The sequence below is a fragment of the Phocoena phocoena genome, chromosome 8 (assembly GCF_963924675.1).
Source record: "Phocoena phocoena chromosome 8, mPhoPho1.1, whole genome shotgun sequence".
NCBI lineage: Eukaryota > Metazoa > Chordata > Mammalia > Artiodactyla > Phocoenidae > Phocoena > Phocoena phocoena.
The window spans coordinates 17,680,094-17,700,187 of NC_089226.1; the positions used below are offsets into that span (position 1 = coordinate 17,680,094).

Sequence of the window (20,094 nt, forward strand, 5' to 3'; positions counted from 1 at the left end):
CTGTAGACACCACGGCGACGACAGAACCAGCAGTCCACGGTTGGTACCACATTACTGTTTATCTACCTTCTCAGCACTGCTGAGCAGCAAGGCAAGCCTGGGAAAAAGAGAAATGTAGTCTTCAAGGGAAACTGTGTTCCGAGTAGACTGACCTCATAAATATACTCTAATTTGTGAGGCTTGAAAGGATGTCGAGTCTTGTCATTTCTGTTGTGAGTTCAGTGTTCAATGGTTGCAATCTGAGATGAGGCCTCCCTGTTGGCTGGCTGGGCTGCAGGAGTTTTAGTTGCACGTAGCCCTTAATTCTATAATGCCGCCAGACATTGAAATATAAGGGACTCCAAAAAAAACCCTAATATTTGCCTAAAAATCATAGCATCTGAATTAAAGGCCCAGTTGCTTTCTTCGTTCATAGGCTAGAATCTTAGGTACATTTTGAAGAGGAGTCATTTATGTCACTTAGTAGTCAAGACTGAAGGACAGGTCAGGGTGGAAGATTCCTGTTTAAATTCATGACGTAGGGATGAGGAAGAACATTCTTCTTCTTTAATTATCATATTTACCTCCACGGCCTCTTGCAGGTTCACCCTTAATCTCCATGTGTGCATAAAAGTTTATGCTACCATTTGGCGGGAAACATCTTCAAACAAGAATGATACCATATGTACATTTCAACAGCATTAACTGGGACTTTAAAAAAAATCATTTGTGTGTGGGTACCTGGTAGGCAAAATACTAAAAAAAAAACTCGTCAGGATGTTAGCCAAAAGCTGATAAAAACCATAAAAACCGAGTAAATAAAGCTCAGCAGGGGGCATGAGGAAATCCTTTTCCGAATTTCTCCACTGACTTCCTAGGTTGGAATAGGTCCATTCACTTTTCTATAATGTCTCCAGTCAGAAAATGAGACTCATGTTTCATCTGTATATTACTGTATTACTTAGCTCACATCTCACCCTGGCGATACTGTGCTTTGAAGAAAGATATGTTAGTTAAAAATGGGCTGAATTTTAATAACTGAATTCAAGGGAATTATTTGGTAAAGGGCCTACTTACATCGCTTTGCACATTTTGCAGGATTGAAATCTATCAGTTAAATGACAAGAGGTGATCAGCCAACCCTATGGTGTTCATTCAACTTTTAGAGAAACAGCTCTTCCTAGCACGACTGACCTTCTTAAACAGACCTGCATTTGAGGACTTAACCAGTTAGAAATCTCTGAGCAAAACCTATGCTGTGTAAGCTGTCCTTGAAGGTCAGGCCTTTATGCTTGGCTGACCACCCCCACATTTGGACCTTCTGATGAAAAATTCTGAGAAAGTAAAACAAACTTGGGTATTGGGCAGTATCCCTCCCCACCCTAACCCACCTCCCCCTGCCCTCCCTGTCACTGGCACAAAGGGAAAAGTTCATAAAATTAGTTAAAGGGCCAGATACACCAACAATCATGAGAAATCAATTAGGTAAAAAACTTCCACTTTCCAAGGTAATGCCCCATGGTGCTCACTGCATCTCAGACACTGCACTCCATTAAGCTCAGTTATTTGTAGGTTTCATCATTAATTGAGCACTTCCTGACTTTTATCGATTATTCTCAGAGCTTTAAGGCTATTTTAATGTAGTTCAAGAGATTTTTGTTCTATTCTTTTTAAGATGCTTTAAGTTCTGAGCTTTCTATAATTAACTCCAGGGTCAAATGTAATCATAAGATTCCTGAATTCTGTGAGATCTTTGAAGAGATACTGATCATTTATCTCAAGACTCCAGGCTTCTGTTTTCTAGGTCCCTTCAGTAACATTTGTGTAGTTATATGACTCTAATAGTTGTAGGTCTTGGAGTTGGGTGGGGTATTCAAGGTAAAAAATATGTCCCCCTGGGCTTCCCTGGTGGCGCAGTGGTTGAGAGTCCGCCTGCCGATGAAGGGGACGTGGGTTCGTGCCCCAGTCCGGGAGGATCCCACATGCCACGGAGCGGCTGGGCCCGTGAGCCATGGCCACTGGGCCTGCGCGCCTGGAGCCTGTGCTCCGCGACGGGAGAGGCCACGACAGTGAGAGGCCCGCGTACCACACACACACAAAAATAACAGAAAAAAAATATGTCCCCTGAGCTGAAAAATGAGAAATTAATTTAGGGAGCCAGTCCTGATCTTAGGATACTGGTATTTGAACAGTATTTCTCTATGGAGAAAGAAAGTGAAGGTGATCTCTTTTTGTGGTATAATAAAGAGACACTTGGAATAGGACTCTAGCATTCATGTGACAGGAAATAGAGATGCCTGTGTACTGTGAGAAACAACCACTGTCTTACTAGTTCAGGGATAGTGTTCAAGCCAGCAGTGTCCCAGTAGGATGTTATTGACCAGCAGTGAATGAGAAGTATACCTACAGCCAAGAAATTAGGGGGAAAAAAAAAAGAAGTAAGAATAGTATAATATATATATATGTGTGTGTGTGTGTGTGTATATATATATATATATATATATATATATAATATATGATCATCATATATAATATATGGTTTCTTAGCAGGTAGAGAGAAGTGATAATCCAGGTTGATTCCTATAAAATGCATTTATAAGTACATGCTCCAACTTGTCTAAAACCCTCACAGCATCCTCCCAAAGGGATCTGACCCCTCTTTTCAACAGCATACTCTCCAGCTCACAGCAAAAAGCTTTAATGAAAGCCAAAGTAATATCTAGAATTTTACTTAACAGGGGGAGAAAGTCTTCCAGGTCAGTTGTCAGGATAGAAAAGGCAATAGAATATGATTGGAGTTACAAAGCAGGGGACCACGTTTCCAAGGAGATGAGGATACAGAACTGACTTTATTCAAGTGACTTATGGGTAAAACCCAGCTTCTTCCATATAACAACCATGTGACTTAGATTCATTTGAGAATAATCTTGAGATGCTCATGTTGGAGATCTGGGCCTAGAAAAATGTTGTGGTTTGATAACTTGGCAACTTAAATGACAAGACGTACTGGGTCAGCCAGTTGTGACCATTGAACTGGTCTTAAAAGTTTTCATACTGGATTTCTTTCCATACTTCTCTTTTCTTTTCTAAAAAGGAAAAAAAATAATTTTACAAAATGTTTTCCCTTTGAAGACTCATTAAAATATTTTATTCAAGCTTGTGTTGCTAGAGTATGTATGAAGTATATCAGTTGTTTATGTATGTTGACCTTTTGTTCTTACCAATATCTGATTAGAATAAGCATGTATTGGGAGGTTAGAAGTGCATGGGCATGATTCAAAAGCAAATGGATTTTCTCCAAAAAGAAACCAAACAACAGTCAGCCACAATGTGTCTTTAAGGATATAATTGAGAGTACAGTAAAGATAAATGTGAGTGTAAGAGTGGGATTCCTAGACTAGGGTGATGGAAGGGATCTTTGAAGAAAGATCTTGAGCATTTGTGTTTTGGGAGCTCATCCTTAAGGGATCTTTGAAGAAAGATCTTGAGCATTTGTGTTTTTGGAGCTCATCCTTAAGGCCTGGACAGGAAGAATCCTGTGTTATGTGTGCATGTTGAGAAATGCAAAAAACACTCTGCCAAATCCTGGTACCACATGGTCTGAAATTTATGGCAGAAATGCATGAGTGACGTTAAGCACGGATGGTGTACTCGTTCCTATGATTATTGATGTGTGGGTGCGTGTGATGGTTTTTATTTGTTTGTTCCAGTGTGGGGCGCTTCTCTGTAAGTGTCTTGTGCCTTGTTATTTTTCTGCCCTGTGTGTCCCCTCTCCCTTCCCCCACCCACCTCCCTCGTGTGAGGTTTTGGGTGACAGCATGCCCACGGTCTGGAATAGTGCTTGTGCTTTTGCTGCACTGTGGTCAGCTGGCTTCCTCTGGGTTTGGGGTTCTCTCTCCCTCTCTCTCTCTCTGTCTCTCTCTCTCTCTCTGTCTCTGTCTCTGTCTCTGTCTCTCTCTCTCTGTCTCTGTCTCTGTCACTCTCTCTCTCTCTCTCTCTCTCTCTCTCTCCCTCTCTCTCTCTCTCTCTTTCTCTCTCTCTGTCTCTCTCTCTCTCTCTGTCTCTGTCTCTGTCTCTCTCTCTCTCTCTCTGTCTCTGTCACTCTCTCTCTCTCTCTCTCTCTCTGTCTTTCTCTTTCTCTGTCTCTCCCCCCACTCCGCCCCACCGCTATTTCATTATTTTCAAGTCTACCCGTCCTTTTGCTTTCTACCTCTTGGTACATTAGAAGCTGATGATCTCATGAATTTATAATCCCAAATGAGTTATTAACTAGTTTTTAATTTAGTATGCAATTGTAGTGAGACTCAAACTGGGAACCCCTCTGACATAATTTTTCACTTTCAGTTTTGGTTTCAAAATGTTTGGCCTGTGCTAGATACATGCTTATCCCCTAGACCTCTGCCCTTAGGCAACTTACCCCATGGATCTCCCTTTCCCTGACTTACTTCATAAGTTGTGCAAGCCGTGATGGAATTCTAAAAGCACATGAAATCTCTTATCTTTCTATTCAATTGTGGGGGAATTCTGAAGCCCATTTTAAAGAAAAATAGCCAGCAGTGCGCATTATTACAACCTCTATGTCCACCATCTGTGTATGCACCCCTCTGCACATCTCTCTGTATGAGTACACAACAGTGGCATTCGAAGGCTGTCATTCAGTCAAGGGACTCTGCAGACATTGTACGTTCTACTCAAGAACAAAGCTAAAGAGGTTTACGAATGGCTGCAGGACCTGAAGATTGTGTTTCAGCCTTGATATGCAGTTTGGAAACAATGTGCTACTGTTTAACGGCGTGAACCAAATTTCTGCTAATGGGACCAAGGGAAAAACTCTCCACAAAAGCTGACAAAGCAGGAAGAACAGGATGACTGACTGAGCATTTAGATTAAAACTGCCGGGGCATCTGAACTCTTATGGCTGGTGATGGAAGTAACAGATTCCATAATATGGCCAAGTGATCAGACATATGCTGCTTAGGTAAGAGAGAGACCATCGCCTATTTTTTCATAATGGGAATGATACTAGGGCCAGTGGGAAGTTTTTTTGTTTCCTAGAGGTTTTATTTGATCATTCTGTTTTAAAATTTTCAGGAAAAAAAAAAAAAGGAAACCCTGATGAATTGAGCCCCAAGCATTTAGATTTTACTTGACCTTGACCTTGAATTTAACTAACTCTAGGATTTCTTGCTGTTTCTAATTTTTGAGGTTTTCCTTAACCTGGTTTAAAACTGCTACGCCATACATACCATTTTTAGAAGCCAGTGATTTCTGCTAGAAAGGAGAAGTAACCACACCAACAGCAGAAGCACTGTCTGAGGAGGCTTAGGGCACGTGCAGCACGTGATTGATAACATCACGAAGGAGCAAAAATCACATCTGCGGAAGAGACGATTCTCGTGCGTGTATTAAATTATCATGTTTGCACCTTAGGATTTTATTAATTGCTCAAAAGAAAATCCCATATGGACCAAAAGTAAACTTTCTAACAAAGTTTAAAGAAATGTGTTGAATACATTTTAATTGAAGTGACCAGGAAGGGCTTGAGCGGATGATATGAAAGTTCAAGAGAAAAACCCAGAAGTAATTTCCCACTTATTGTTAAATGGTGGAGTTTCCTTTTGAAGACTGTTCTCTGCCTCACAAAATGCGTCTTTTTCTTTGAGGAAACTGAGAGCTGTATAATTTTTATCACGAAAGAAAACTACCTAAGTCAAAGCAATTTTAGGAGGTAAATTTTGCTTGTACACTCAGTGCTTCAGTAAACTCTTCCTAATTATATTTATTTGGAAATTACCCAACTATGGCGGAGCACTATAGATTCATAAAATACAATAGTAGTGCAAAAACAAATTTAACGCCACTAACCTAGATGGCTTCCCACTTTTGGATATAATCTGAGCTGTAGATTCCAGAGGATTTGGTATATTTTAAAGTTTATGCCATTAAAAATGACAGTTTCATCTTTAATGAGGTGTGTATAAACTGTCTGTCGCTTTTTAATGGGAAACTTTGCATATCAATGATATTTCATAAACATATTTGTCTTTATTTTTTTAAACTAGCTTTCTAATGCCCTCCCCAGGGAAACAAGCCTTCAGCAGTAAAGCTGCCTACTTGAAACATCCTCGTTTAATATGGTTCAGTGGGTCCCAAGCATGTATGTAGCATGCTTTGATATTCATTGGGCCACGCAGAAGTGAGGGATTCGCCTCCTGAGAACTGCAAATTCATAATTAACTACAGAGGAGAACTTTATGTTGCCCATTTATAACAATTATTCAAATAATTGTATTCATCAGTCTTTATACAATGGATAAAGCCAATTAGAAATAGGAACACTTTCAACCAATCAGATTTCAGAACCAATGGATAACATCCCTACTCAGTTGCCTCTATAATTTATTGCATTACTCATTGCTTTCCCATAGTTGCCTAAATCCATAGTTTGGGAACATCCATGGACTTCAAATCATCCCATTTTTAATTGGCACGTGCCATTGAATATTGGCAAGGGTCATGATGGAAATTCTTCAAGAGCTGGTATGACGCTTTCTTTCACAGCGCCAACCTAGCTATCAATATTCATTTGGATTCTTTAGAAAACAACTCACAAAATCCAAGCTTTTACTGTCCATTTCTACATTAAGTGTTTCTGTTGATTTGGGAGCTTCTGCATAGTGCGGTCAGTTTGACATTGCTTGTTTCCAGAGCATTTGTTTTAGTTGGTAGTTCACTAAGCATTACTCCCAAATCATTAATTCAGCAAATACTTACTGAGCTTACATTTTGCGCTTGGCTATAAGAGATGGGAAAGATGAACAAAGAAACAAGGCATGCCCCTCATTCCTGTTTAATAGGTCCACAAGTATCTTCAAAAGTGACAAATCTCATCAGAGAAGGATTAGCCAGGTGTTGTGCAAATGAGAAGACCTGGAGGTCTGCACAAACCAGACATGACTTTGTGGTGTTTTTCACTTCATTAAAGGAGCAGCCTGCAAATACAGGAAGAGGAAAGGGAGGCCATCTCCTAACTGAGCCCCCCATGGTTTATCTGCTTTCCCCTTCACCTCTTTTCCTTCCAGGCAGAGCTAGCCGAGAGCCATCCCAGCTGGCCAACATTGGTGCTAACTCGGATACAGGCATTTCAAGCTCCACTTGATTATCTCCTGACCTAACTGCTTTTTCAGCTTTGAGGGTTTCATTTTTTCAGGAATACCACTGATTTTTGAAATTCTCTTTTTGGAAAAAAAAATCAATTTGCAAATCAGATTTTCTGATGAAGGCAAACTGCAGTTAGCAGATGCCATACCATTTTGAAATCGATGATCCAAGATCATCAATTGATAATGAACTGTGTTTGTCATTCTTGCCCAAGGATTTCAATTTACAGTAAAATGTGAACCAAAACTTACATACATCAGTATGTAACATCTAAATATATTTGTATTTAAGAGATCTATCAGAACATCAATAGCTAACAATCAGGCTTTATTTTTTTCTTTCTGCATGCTGTTATGAATGAGTGATTTGAAACATTCACCTTCATGTTTCATGTGCTTTGAAAGTGGAGACTGAGGAATCTTTCTGCCTCAATTGTGTATCTATAACAAAATGAAATGATTGGAGAAACGTACTTATGGATTAATACATTCAAGGTATCCATAAAAGAGAGAGAGATGGCAAGAGATTTGGCTCATGTTTATTTTTAAGAAATTCATCCTCAGTTCTTAAGTGTTTTGTTTATGTCCCTTGAGGAATGAAAAGAAAAACGATTTGTTTTTACTTGTAAGGCCTTACTCAGTTGCCCAATTCCGCAGAAGAACTGGACAGTGAGGACCTCTCAGGTAAGGGCTAGTCATTAGGTAAAAGGCTCTGCAGTGTCCAACCTGTGGGCCCTCCATCCACTTCCACAACACAGCCATTTGGATCGCTGAGCAGTCAATTCGCAATTGTGGATTTTAAGACTAAAGAAAAAAACAGAGTTTTATCAACACTTTCTTCCTCCCCCACCTCTCTTCCCTGTGTATTTTCAGATTGTATATTGTGTGTATATTTCAGATTGGGGCTGACCCGCTGTAAAGACCTCCAGGTCAATAATGACCTCCAGGTCGAATCATCTTTGGGATTGAACCAAAGCCACTCTGTTCAGTGGCTTAAAATAATTTTTATGTTCTAGGCATATAATGGTTCATGAGAAATTTGTTTTATTTCAAAGCTATTTAAGGATGTTGGATTATGAGACAAGATCTTTATTTAAAAAAAACCCCTCATATTGACCATCTCCTTCTGTGGAATAGACTAGAAAAGCCAGGTCATAGTTAATCTTAGAAGGAGGGGGACGGGAGAGGAAGGAAGGAAAGGGGGGGCAATTGTTTTGTCACACACCATGATGCAAACTAATTATCCACCTCAGACCTTTTTCACAGCACACTGAGCTCTTGCAAAAGTAGGTTTCATGCTTGATTCCAGGATTTAGGTGTTACTAATCCAAAATAAGAAGCATATCCTAAAAAGGAGGGGAAGGAGATTTAAAATGGTCAGAGCTAAACAATTATGTGAGCTCCCATGATGCTGTGGGACTTCACGGCCAACCAGCTGCAGCTTTTGAGACATTCTGATCGGTTGCTTCTTAATAAGTCAGTAAGGAAGGGCCCTTCCTCATCAGGAGAAACCAAGGCAGAGGACTGTAGATGCTGACTCCAGCCTTTTGGAAACAAGGGTTCCATGTTGCCCTTCTTGAAGAGATTTCACTGCAGCTCCCTTGAATAGCTGGTTGCTAAGGTGCAGCTTTAACTACAGGTCTCACCCAGTGAGAGAATAAGATGGTACCACTATCTTTCACAAGCCATAGATTTATTGCCTCCTCTGTGCTTCTGTCAAACCTCAGGGACGCCTTTATTTTTCTACTATGTAGCATGTCCCAGTTTGAACCTGGCTGATGGATTCTCCCACAGAGTGGAAGCTCCAGGAGGCCATATTGGTTTTGTTCACTGCTGTACACCTGTCGTATCATAAGCACGCAGTTGATACCTGTTGGACGAATGAATGAATTCCATACCCCAAGGAGTTTAGATAGATAAATAAATAGAAGATTAGAAACATAGCCGGCCATCAAAGGAGTGTTTTATTTTTGCCTCTTGGTGGTGGTATATTTAGAGAAGTTTCAAAAACGTTAGCTTGATTTTTTTTGGAAATAAGAGCAAATGAGTCCTTGTCCCTGCTTAGAATATCATGCTGAGTGTAAGAAGACTGACTCCTCTGTTCCGATCCTGACCCTAAATAAAACGGCCCTCTGGCACAGTGGCAATTGTATCTTCTCAAGGATCCTGAGAAGGGACCAAGTTCTCCTTGGCCCTGATCCCTCTCAGCATATCAGCCAGACAGGATCACTCATATGCAGGAGTCATTTTTCTCCTCTTCAGGAAAATGGGACGAAATCAGCCCTTATCCCTTCCCCGAGCATCAACAAGGAAGGAATACTCCAGGTCTCTTGGCTCTGCACCAAGTCAGAGGCAGCCTTGCTGCAGCTCTATCAATCACCCCTGAGTCGGGAGTGATAAGCCAACAACTGTTTGTATTCATAATAATTTGGTTAAATTAATAATTACGTTGTCCCCCTCCCCTCCCCCGTCCAGGAGCGCTGCCGTTGTATATTGCGAGGGAGCCATAAGTCAAGTAGAACCCTGATGATCTGTCAGGCTGGGGCCGGGCTGCCTTTGCATCTGGTTTGATGAACTAATCAAAAAGTGATTAGCACCTTTGTTCAAAGGGGATGCCGATTAACCAATTACTATTGATTGTGAGCATGGCTTCACTAGGCAGCAAAGAGACATCTGAAGGGAAAAAAAAAAACACCAGATAAAAATTGAGCAGCTGTCATAGTGTTTAAATTTATTAAAACAAAATACATTACTTTGTATGAAGCTGTCTTGAAATGGGTCACTGAAGGAGAGCATATTGATTGAGAAAGGATGAACTTCTTAAATTTTCTGTAGCCTAGAGACTGAATTCAATTATAATACAAGACAAACAGGTTAACACCCGTCTTAAACAGTCCATCAATAAATTAGAGGAGGTGTTGTACATTTAATGCTAAGCTGTGGTAATGAATAATATTACCATCCATTCCCTGCTCCATCTGGGTAGAAATTTCATTCTTTCCTTATTATGGATAAATGTTATATCCTGCGTTTCCTTCACAATAATGATGGTCTGTCTTCTGCCGCCCCCTTGTCCCGCTTCCTCCCCCATACACCACTGCCACCTCAGCTAATGACCGTTTCCTCAGCACCATATGGTGCCCCAGCCTCACCCAGCAAAGCAAGTGGCCCAGCTGATCCTCCTCTTTAATCTGCATTAAAAAATTATGCTTGTGTGTAGTTCAGTGATTTAATTATTGGAGGACCTGGGGAGCTTCTCCAGTTCTACTTTGAACCCTTTCATTGACTTTCTGGGTGTTAACTTTATTGATGACGGATCCACAAGAGTTTTGCGTTGCTTTATCAATTACATCTGCTATTTCCCGGTGACAGCTGGTGGTTATTGCCACCCATGTGGAATAGAATAGCTTCAAGCCTATTTATCCTTCTATTTTATTTTAAAACTTTTTAAAAAATGCCTCCAACTGCCTCCTTCCCTTCAGCAATGGAAGGTCCTTCGGGGACTGTTTAGTGGAGTGTGGTGGTAAATGTGCCGCCTGCCAGGGAATGGCCCTCCGGCACAATCAGAGCAATCCATCAGGCTTCTGCTTTTGAAGCAAAGGCACCAACAAGAAATTTCAGAGCTCTCGTGCTTCCCAGAGAGAGACACGTTTTCAACTCTGGCCCTACGTACAAGAAAGTGATCTGGAAAAATCAACATCTCCCTCACAGTCCATAGAAAAGTACGGATGGAAGGCAGATTCTAAGTGGCTTTGATAATCCATGCCAGGTATTAAGGAAGAATCTAGGTGAGCCGGCTATAGTCCCTTAAGTGGATTACAGAGGAAACGGGCTCAAAATATGGTCTAGATTTAGTTCATGGAAGCACTTAAAGGCCTTCAGATCCAGGGTATCAGTTCTGGGGTGGGATACTCACTCTGTTGTGAGTGTCCGCAAAGTCTGGCTGAACTTGCTTGAAATGTGTGTAAGAAACTGTCAATAGACATGGCATTTGGGGGGACTCTTTCCTTACTGGCTCCCACGTAAAGTATGGCCCAGACTTGGTAAACAGCCAATTGCATTTTTTTGTTCGGCTAGTAATAATAATGATGATGATAAAGAAAAACATCAAAAACCAGCTGGATTATGTAGACAAATTCAAGATCTGGCCCCTAAATCGCAGTTGAGGTCTTATTTAGCTTGTATTTGTATAGTATTTGACCGCTCAGGAAGCTTACGCACACATATGATCTCATTTGATCCGCATTCATTCAACAATTGTTTGAGCCCCTCCTGTGTGCTAGGCTCAGGCCTGGGCACCAGGGATGCAGCAGTGAACAAGACCAACCAGAGGCTGGAGCTGCCCTGGATTTCACATGCCAGGATCCTGCCCTCATACAGTTACATTCTAGTCAGAGAGACAAGCGCAAAACACAAGATAATGTCAGACTAATGCTGTGGGAAAAAATAAACCTGGGTAAAGTGAAAGTGGGTGACTGGGGCTGGGAAGAGGTGGAGGGTAGCTTAGAAATGCTCACCAGGGGAGGCCACTGAGACAGGAAGACCAAGAGATGAGCATGACCAGCCATGGGAGGATCGTCAGGAAAATCCTGGGAGATCGTTAAGGAAGGGGTTGTTTACAAATGAGGGAACAGGGGCTCCAGAGGTTACAATAATTTACTCAAGAGACAGAATCAGAATTTAAACATGTGGGTCTTCCCGGTTCTTCAGGAAACAGAGACTTAGGTTGCCATGGATCACGGGCCCAGCTGCTCCGCGGCATGGGGGATCTTCCCGGACCGGGGCACGAACCCGCGTCCCCTGCATCGGCAGGCGTCCTCTCAACCACTGCGCCACCAGGGAAGCCCGAGACTTAGGTTTAAAGTGGTTATCCTTCCCCTGTGAAATCCACACTTCCTTTGCCCTGGTATCTTCTTGGGAACTCTTTCCCTCTTGGACCCTTTTCGATTCAGTCTGTGCATCCAAGGAATGAAGCAGGGAAGATTGAGCCCTCCAGAGCCCATCAGGTATAGAGCCACGTGCTGACGACCGGGAAAGATCTCTTCCAGCGTTGAATCACGCTCTTTCCCATTCAAAGGGGACCTTAAACTCTGCTCAGATGTTTTCAGTGCCATTGTCCCATTGATCTCCTAAATTATGGGATGGATTTCCCACTGAGACGGTCCTAAATGCCATGGGAAAGTGTTGAGTTGCAGAAGGTTAAAACATGTAGATTACCTTATTTTAAAATTCCTTTTAGTACAAGGCAGTGGACTGACAAATCATATTGGGTCCATGCCAGCTTGGCCATGACTTTACCACCACGATGTAAGTTTGAATTTCATGGTGTTGCTGATCTTCCCATAATCCAACATGCTGCTGTTTCCCCATGGGGAGGAAGGAGACCATCAAATAGGAAATTTTCCTCCAAATTAAAGAGTTGGCAGGCTACGACACAAAATATGAATTCCAGTTCTACAGGTTGGACACTGCTTTGGGGTGACTTCACCATATTCATTAATCCATCCTCACACCCCCAAATGCCTGAGGTCCACTGAAGCATCTTTCTCCAGAGAGAGATTCTAGTGGGAAATGTATGTTTAGAAATACTTTTACAACCCTGTTCTCTTTATCAGATGTATACTCCTTTAAGGAAAACTCCAGTCTCATCCTCAGTGCCTTCCTGTTGCTTAAAATGGAAAAGGCAATCACACTTCTAAGTCCTTATGGTTAGATGAATAGAGAGGACTCGGGAGTGTGCCTTGTGGTCTCTTTGGTGATGATTAATGTCTTTGGGAGGACTTGCATCTGTTGCATCAAGTCATTTCCACTGTTGGTTACAATAACAAAATCAAGTTACTTGAGAAGGGGGAAAAATCAACAGTAAAAAACAAAAATCTTGTTCTCATGTTTAGCTGACAGCAAGAGCTTAATATCCTGATACTTAAATGGTACACCTGAGTGATAACTTGGACTGGGTGGCTCACAGGACTGCCAGGCTCACAGCCTTGACCACCACCCAGGGCCACCAGTCACAGTGTGTGCCATTCTACATAAATGAAAAGAAGGGGTTTGGTGACTTCAACTCAGCTAGTGTCTGTGGGGCATCTTACCCTCTGAGAACAATGCTGAGTGTGTAGTACGACCCTTACCCCAAAGAGCTAGTAAGTATTTGCCTGGAATCAGTGATTGGAACTGGAATAAAGCCCTCTGTAGGCTTTATTACAGCAGATTTCAATTTGGCAAACACTTCTTGAGTGCCTATGATATGCCAAGCCCTGGCCCAGAGAGACCCCTTCATATTCAGTGACACACTGGCCTCTCAGAACACCCCTGTGAATTGTATGATGGTGTTCCATGGCTCAGAGTATCTGATTGACCTGCCTGAAGTCTCACAGAAAAGCAGTGAAGCCCAGCTTCTAGGCCAGATCTGTGGGCAAGTCCAGCGCGCTTTCCAGCGGGCCATACAGGATGTGAGGTCCTAACTCTTCCTGCATCTCCTGTTCGGGCCTGTTTCTGGAGGATAACATAGGCAGTAACCGCCTAAGAGCCCGTGTGCGGTACTCCTGATTTCAGTGAATGCCTGCGGAGCTCTGGGTGGCAGGATGATGGTGATGATGATGACTGCAGTTTTCCTTGAAGTAGCTTAACATAGTTCCTTTGCAACGATAGCATAGCTGCAGTTACGTTGCTAGAATGAGATGCAGCCAAGGGGTAGTCCTAGATGTCTGGGATGCTGTATGAGAACCTTCATGATTTTTCTTGCCTTACATTTATTCCTTCCCTTCCACTTTCTCAGAAGACAGAAAAGAAATGTTATGCTTCACGGAGGCTAGTGTGTTCCAATATATATTAACATCTTAATGGGAAAGCTGTGCATGTACTGTATACATTTACTACTCTCTGACAAGAGGGAATTAAATGTCAGAAGGATTTGTAGCATCTATAATTGAATTGCTGCTGAGAAAAGCAAATCTTAAAGAAGAATAACATATTAGGATTAGCAAATAATGTGGCATTTTGTCAGCGCATGCCATTCAGTTTGTTCCCCTTCAGTAATAAAGTTGTGCTTTTTAAAATGCACACTTATTTTTGTTGCCACGGCGGGAGCTGCAATAGGTGATGGGAATGAGAAGCTGCGGTTTGCAGATGGTGCCAGGTTTGCGGCTTGGTTTTGTTTTGTCTTTGAGGTCAGATTTTGGTTTTGTCTCAGATGTGGAAAATCCACTGTCAGGCTTTTTCTTTCTTTCTAGTAAGAAGTAACAGATGACATCATAGTCATTAAGCTTCCTATGCAATAGACTAATCCCTACAGCCCTAGGAAGCAGGGGGCAGCGATTCCACCATCAACACCGCTTCTCGAAGTTTCCAATTAAACTGACTTGTCTAGCCAGACCGCAGCCCAGGAGAAAGACTAGAATTAAAGCAAGTGACAGAACTGCTGTGAAAAGTCAACAGTTTCACTTTTTTCCCAGCTATTCATCGATAGAGAAATTACAGAAGGTTGAGCATATGAATTGTCCAATAAATAGAGGCAGGAAGACCCATCTCCTTAGAACCTCCCCTATGTTTTAGGTATTAATTTTGAAGATGAGACCTCAGGTAGTTTATAACCTTTGTTGAAAAATAGTATGTGCATTTAAGGGGAGTGTCTAGCTCTTCACAAGTTTTTAAGCGTGCTTTCTAGCCCAGGCCAAGGGTGGGTTGAAAGGTGAAGGAAAGCCAAGGCAGGGTGGTCCTCCCGCCCTCCGCCATGTGCTTGAACCGTATTTCTGTATCACACTTCAGCTCCTCCGAGGTGGCAATCTGAGTGTCCGCCTGGGCTGAAGGTAGGCCGGCTGCAGCTGCAGCGGGCAGTCTGCTCATCAGCCCCTCTGCCCACGTCGCTGTCTGCCAGGAGCTTGTCTAGGACATCCTGGCCATTCCCTAGCTATCCACGGATCTCTGCCTCGGGCAACAGAGCCTCCCAGGCTTTTCGCAGATCCATGATTAAGGCATTCACATGGCAGTTTATGTCAGGCATCCCGTGCCAGGTGGTAAGGTAGCCATAGCAACCGGGATCTGTTAGGCAGCCTGACTGCCGGAGCCCCGGCACTCAGTCATTTGAGGAGTAAGAACAAGTAGAGAAAAGGAAGCCCCTGCAGGGAGGGGAAGGAGGCTGAAGTTCCACTAGCCATCACTTTTCTTGTCAGGCCCTAAGGAACGAACGTCTTTAGAACTCCCCCTTGCATACTGCCCACGAGGAAAGGATCAAGCCAGGCCACCTGGCCCAAAGTAAAGAAAACTGAGCAGATTGGGGCATCACTCTTGGGAGAGTCTTTGAATTTTTTTTGTCCTGGCGGTTTCTGAGATGCTAATGGGAACCCCATGTGGTTGAAGCTGTGACCCAAGCAGTAGTAGCCAACTTAGCATTCTGCAAGCAGCTCCGTAAACCCTCACCTGGAGCCAAGTTGTTCCAGCTTTTTGCCCAAAGAAGAGCTAACTCACGAATACTAAACAGTTCATGACTGAGCTGTCCTTAAAGAGTCTCGTGTTACACTTAGAGCCGTAGACGGGGCTGCAGCACGGGACAGTGCAGGCAGGAAAGATTGTGCCCCAACTCTGAGTTGACACTTCCCAGCATCTACAAAGTGCCCCTGAAAATCAGGCTCATGGAAGGACAACGCCTCAGTTACTTGAAATCCCGTGTGAAGTGATCCGGGATGGCATTCCACAGTCCAGTCGGAATGTGTCACCCAAACGTGCTTGGTTCTTCAAGGCTGGAATAACCTTTGTGCCATAAATGTACACCAAGTCAAAATGTGGCTTTCCTCTTTGCGGTGACGGGGAAAAGCTAAGTCCCAGCGGGAGGAACACCGTTACACCTGTTACTGAGAGGAGCAATCGTGTCTCTTAGAGACAGGAAAACACTCCCTCTAAACCAAAGAGCTGTCTACTTGCCTGAGGATCGGGCATGTTGCTAGTGTTTATTTTTCAGTGTAGAAGCTGAGGACAGCTGTAGAATCTGTCGGTTTCCTTCTCTGCCTGATTCAGAAAAGCAGCCCGAAATCTGGAGAGGATGTCCCCCGTCAAGTTCATGGGACCTGAGGGAAAGGGTCTGCACCCCAAGAGGAGAAGGATCTGTGGATGATGGTGAAAGTCATAGACTTTCCCAGGGTTTTGTCTTCGAGGTAATCGCTCACGGAACTGACCAGAGCTTTTGCTCTGTGAGCAGAACAGGAAAGACCACAGAGCCGATGGACTTTGTCAGAGCCGCGCTCCTGTTGGTGGCTGATACTACCCTGGGTTCCAGTTTGCATCCTACTCCCTTAGCCCGGTGCCTCTCTGTGTAGAATCTTGTGTTACTGCTTTGTGCAGTGAGCCAGGCACCAGTCCACAGCATCTAGGGGTAGGTAACCAGCCTCCAGCTATACCCCTCACCACCTTGGACCAATCGACGGCACTATAAAAACTCCCCACCCAACCCACACGTGGACACACAAAAAGGAGTGAGACGAGTCTGGAAACAGCACCACTCTTGATAGCGGATGCCGGGTCATGCCAGGCGCTGGAGGATGGCCAGGACTGCATCAGTGCCCGCTGCAGTAAACCCCGGGGCGGGCCAGGGGTGGGAAGAGGCGGGGCAGAGCTGCAACCCACACTGTGCCCTGTAAATTCAGCATCACTTACCTTCTGGGTCCGTCTGCAGTAACTGAAGGCAGGGAAGATGTCTCGGGGATTAACTGGTGGTAGTAAACTTTCTGATCAAAGTGAGTATCAGAAGATAGCAGGAGAGATTACCCCTATAAATAAGTATCTGTAAAATATGTATGTCCTTGAGGGTAGGGAAGATAACTAGAACCCAGGTATTTAATGTGGGCACAGGGCAGGGAGGAAAGGAAAGAGCCGCACTGAGCCTCTTCAGCTCTGAGTTCGTGGGGAGCAAAGGTCAAAAGAATGGTTTTGGCTGGAAAAATTAATCCCACAGATACGTATCCTGTGAGGTTAGTTGGTTGGTTCTTCTTTATTACAGAGCTTCCCCCTCCTTCCTCATCTCTCCTCCCTGTCTCCCTCCCTCGCCCCTGTTCTCTCTCTGGCTCTCTTTTCCTAGGTTTCTAGAATGTTCCTGTGCCTAGGCATGGAGAAGTCAGTCCTGTAACAGAGGACAGGGGAGTGCTTCCCCCAGTGGGTTAAGCCTGTGCTGGGGCGGCTTCCCTCCCCTCCATCTGCCTGGGACGGGACCTCTCTTCACCTCTCGCCTCTTGTACCTAACTTTCCCCCGCTGCTCAGTAGCTGGCATCACCCAATTCTAAGACACAGGGAGTTAGTTGAAAGAGCCTTAGTTGAAAGAGCCTTATCTCTCAATAGGTCTGAAGCTCATGGCCATTGGAGATGAGCTAATTCTCATTCCCACAAGATCCCCTATTTTGACAGCTCCCTAAGGAAAGCACAACTTTCTGGCTTTTCCATGACTTGGGTCTCCCACTGAGCAATTTTGAACATGTGCAGTTGGGGTGAGAGTCTCCAGCGTGTAAAGCACCATCCTCCAGCAGATACCCCGTGTGCAGGGGCACCCTCCAGGGCACGCTCCCCTTCAACAAGCTCTGTTGTCTTAAAAGAAAAAAAAAAAAAAAAAACGTTTCCTTAGCAGAGTTCTGCCTCGTTGAAATGACTTTCAAGACACAGAGGCTGTTGGCCTCTGCAGTAGGCAGCACGCTGGGCTGCGGAGGGAGATTCCACTCTGCCACATTTCAAGTGGAGCTTGTTAGACATGTGGCTGGAGGGGCCACACATCACGGAGTGGGCTAATTGGCTGCAGTGCACTCCGCCTCCAACCCATCTCCATTCTCCAATTAAACTCCCTTCACCCTGTTGTCCTGGGCGACCTGCAGCTGCCTCTGATTTGGCACTTCTGTTTGGGTTTGGATTGGGGATTTTTTTTTTTTTTTTTTTGTCGTCCTTTCAAAGGTAACTTAATGAAATACTTTAAATACTTCATTTTTTAATTTAAACTCTTAATTAAAGCACTTTTCATGGAACCCTCAGTCACGAGTTATTTCCCCACATCCTTCAGTACTTAATCTCAGAGCAGAATTGGAAATATCGATAGAAAGTGTAAATCATGCCCTCCTGCTGAGAGCGTTGTATCAGGTTTCGGCTCAAAAGAGCACCATTACCTTTAGCTGTCACGGATCTGTACACTTGATCGATAAACTTCAAATATTATTAGAGGTGGAGGCTTCAGAGATTTGCTCTGTTCTTTGGAGAGAGACAGAGATAAATCTTTCTTAAAAATTGACTCGAATTTGCACTCTCCGTCTTCCTGGTGAAATGCATTTCTCTTAGGCGTCCAGCAACTGCTACGGGGACAGATTTATAGGCCGTGCGCTTCCTGTACTGAAAGATTTAAATGGTAAATCCTTCACATATGACTTCACAAATCATGTAAAGTTAAAAGTTTTTTTTACCGTTTCTGTTGCTGCTGTACTTAAATTGTAAGGTGCAGCTAGTAAATCATTTTAATGGAGGTGTCATACTTGACTCAATAGAAAAAAAAAAAGACAGTGGTTTAGCTTCCACTCCAAAATGTTAATGTATTAATCAACGGGAGAATAATTGTTTTTTACTACATTATAAATCTCGGGTGCCATTAGGATTTCAGCAAGGGGTGATGTAGACACATTCCTAAATTAAAATTGTTTACACTGCCATACATCCATTCTGCATGGCCATAGCTCATTCGGGGTTCACTTTGGAGTTGTTCCCCAGCCAAACATGTCGTTCCCCAGTCGAAAGAAGACATCCCGAGGGAGTGTTGCTTATAAAGGAAAATTAATTGCATCGTGAAGTGTTAAATAAATAAAAGAAAAACCATCTGTGGCAATGGACAATTATTCCTTGCTGTCTTTTTTGAAATAGGTTTTTAGACTGTGGCTTACTCCCTCATACATCCCAAATGTAGCAGGTATGTCACTTGCCTCTAGTCCCCTAATCCTTGTTTTATCTCTAGGCAGCTGGGGCTTTTGAGCTCCTTACTTTTCCCATGCAAATTCCTGGCAGGGAATAAGTCCCTGGGCATCTCTGGAAAGATGCTCCAGCCAGCCCTCCACAGCTCCCGTTATGGCCTGAAGGTGCCATTCTGAGCGCCCTTAAATAGTTAGGTCGGCCTCCTGAATAGGACCTGCAGCTGGTTACAGAGAGAGGGAATGCCAAGACCAGGTCGGGACTGGACAGACTCTATTTCTTCTCTCCCTGCTCCCTAAGCTTGTTTACGTGCGTTAGCGTCCGATGCCGCTTAGAATGAAATGCCTTGAGGGGAGCACAGATCAATGCAGCACTGAGCAGGTCCCCTCGGTGGAACTTGATCCATCTTGACTGTTCTCTCTGACTCTTCCATTAAGAAAGAAGGTGACCACTGACCCTGGAGGCAGTGTCGCCAGGGCTACTGGTGTCTCGCAATACCCTCTACATCCCTGTTCCTCTTCTGATTTCAACAGATTCTCGAGCAGGTGAAGAAGGCGCGATCAGGGCAGTGGATCACGCCGTGATTGGCGGCGTCGTGGCCGTGGTGGTGTTTGCCATGCTGTGTTTGCTCATCATCTTGGGGCGCTATTTTGCCAGACACAAAGGTAAGCCAGGCGCGTGGGCAGCCAGGAGGCCTCGTATCACCACGGCGCCTGCCTTTGGGAGACTTTGCAAGGTTGTCCTTGATAGGCAGTTTGGTTTCTGTGGCCACACAGCCTCTTTGATTCCTGAAACTGGGAGAGAAAAAAATAGAAATCTTAGCAGCGGCTGATTAGGACTCGAGTTGATGAGTAGCACTCCTTGATTCGGGTTTTTCTCTAAATGAACAGCTTTATAGGTGTGTTAGGGGACAGAGTGAAAATTCGGAGGGGCTGGCGTGTGAGGTGTGGTTTATCCAACCCCTAAATGATAGACAGGGAAAAAGCAGCTGCATAACCTTTTGCTTTGCGGGATGCAGGTAGACTAGCCCTGC

At 43.8% G+C, this 20,094-nt stretch overlaps 1 protein-coding gene across 5 annotated transcripts in view; it reads left to right on the forward strand.

Annotated features, from left to right (window-relative positions):
• Nucleotides 1-20,094, forward strand: part of CADM1 (cell adhesion molecule 1) — a 331,779-nt gene that overhangs the window by 309,890 nt on the left and 1,795 nt on the right. For 2 of the 5 annotated variants that reach the window (XM_065881341.1, XM_065881343.1), the window contains 3 exons: nt 7-39; nt 7,770-7,823; nt 19,595-19,726. In XM_065881341.1, coding sequence (XP_065737413.1) covers nt 7-39; nt 7,770-7,823; nt 19,595-19,726 — 219 coding nt within the window. The remainder of the gene's footprint in view (nt 1-6; nt 40-7,769; nt 7,824-19,594; nt 19,727-20,094) is intronic. The other 3 variants (XM_065881344.1, XM_065881345.1, XM_065881342.1) reach the window with 2 other exon arrangements.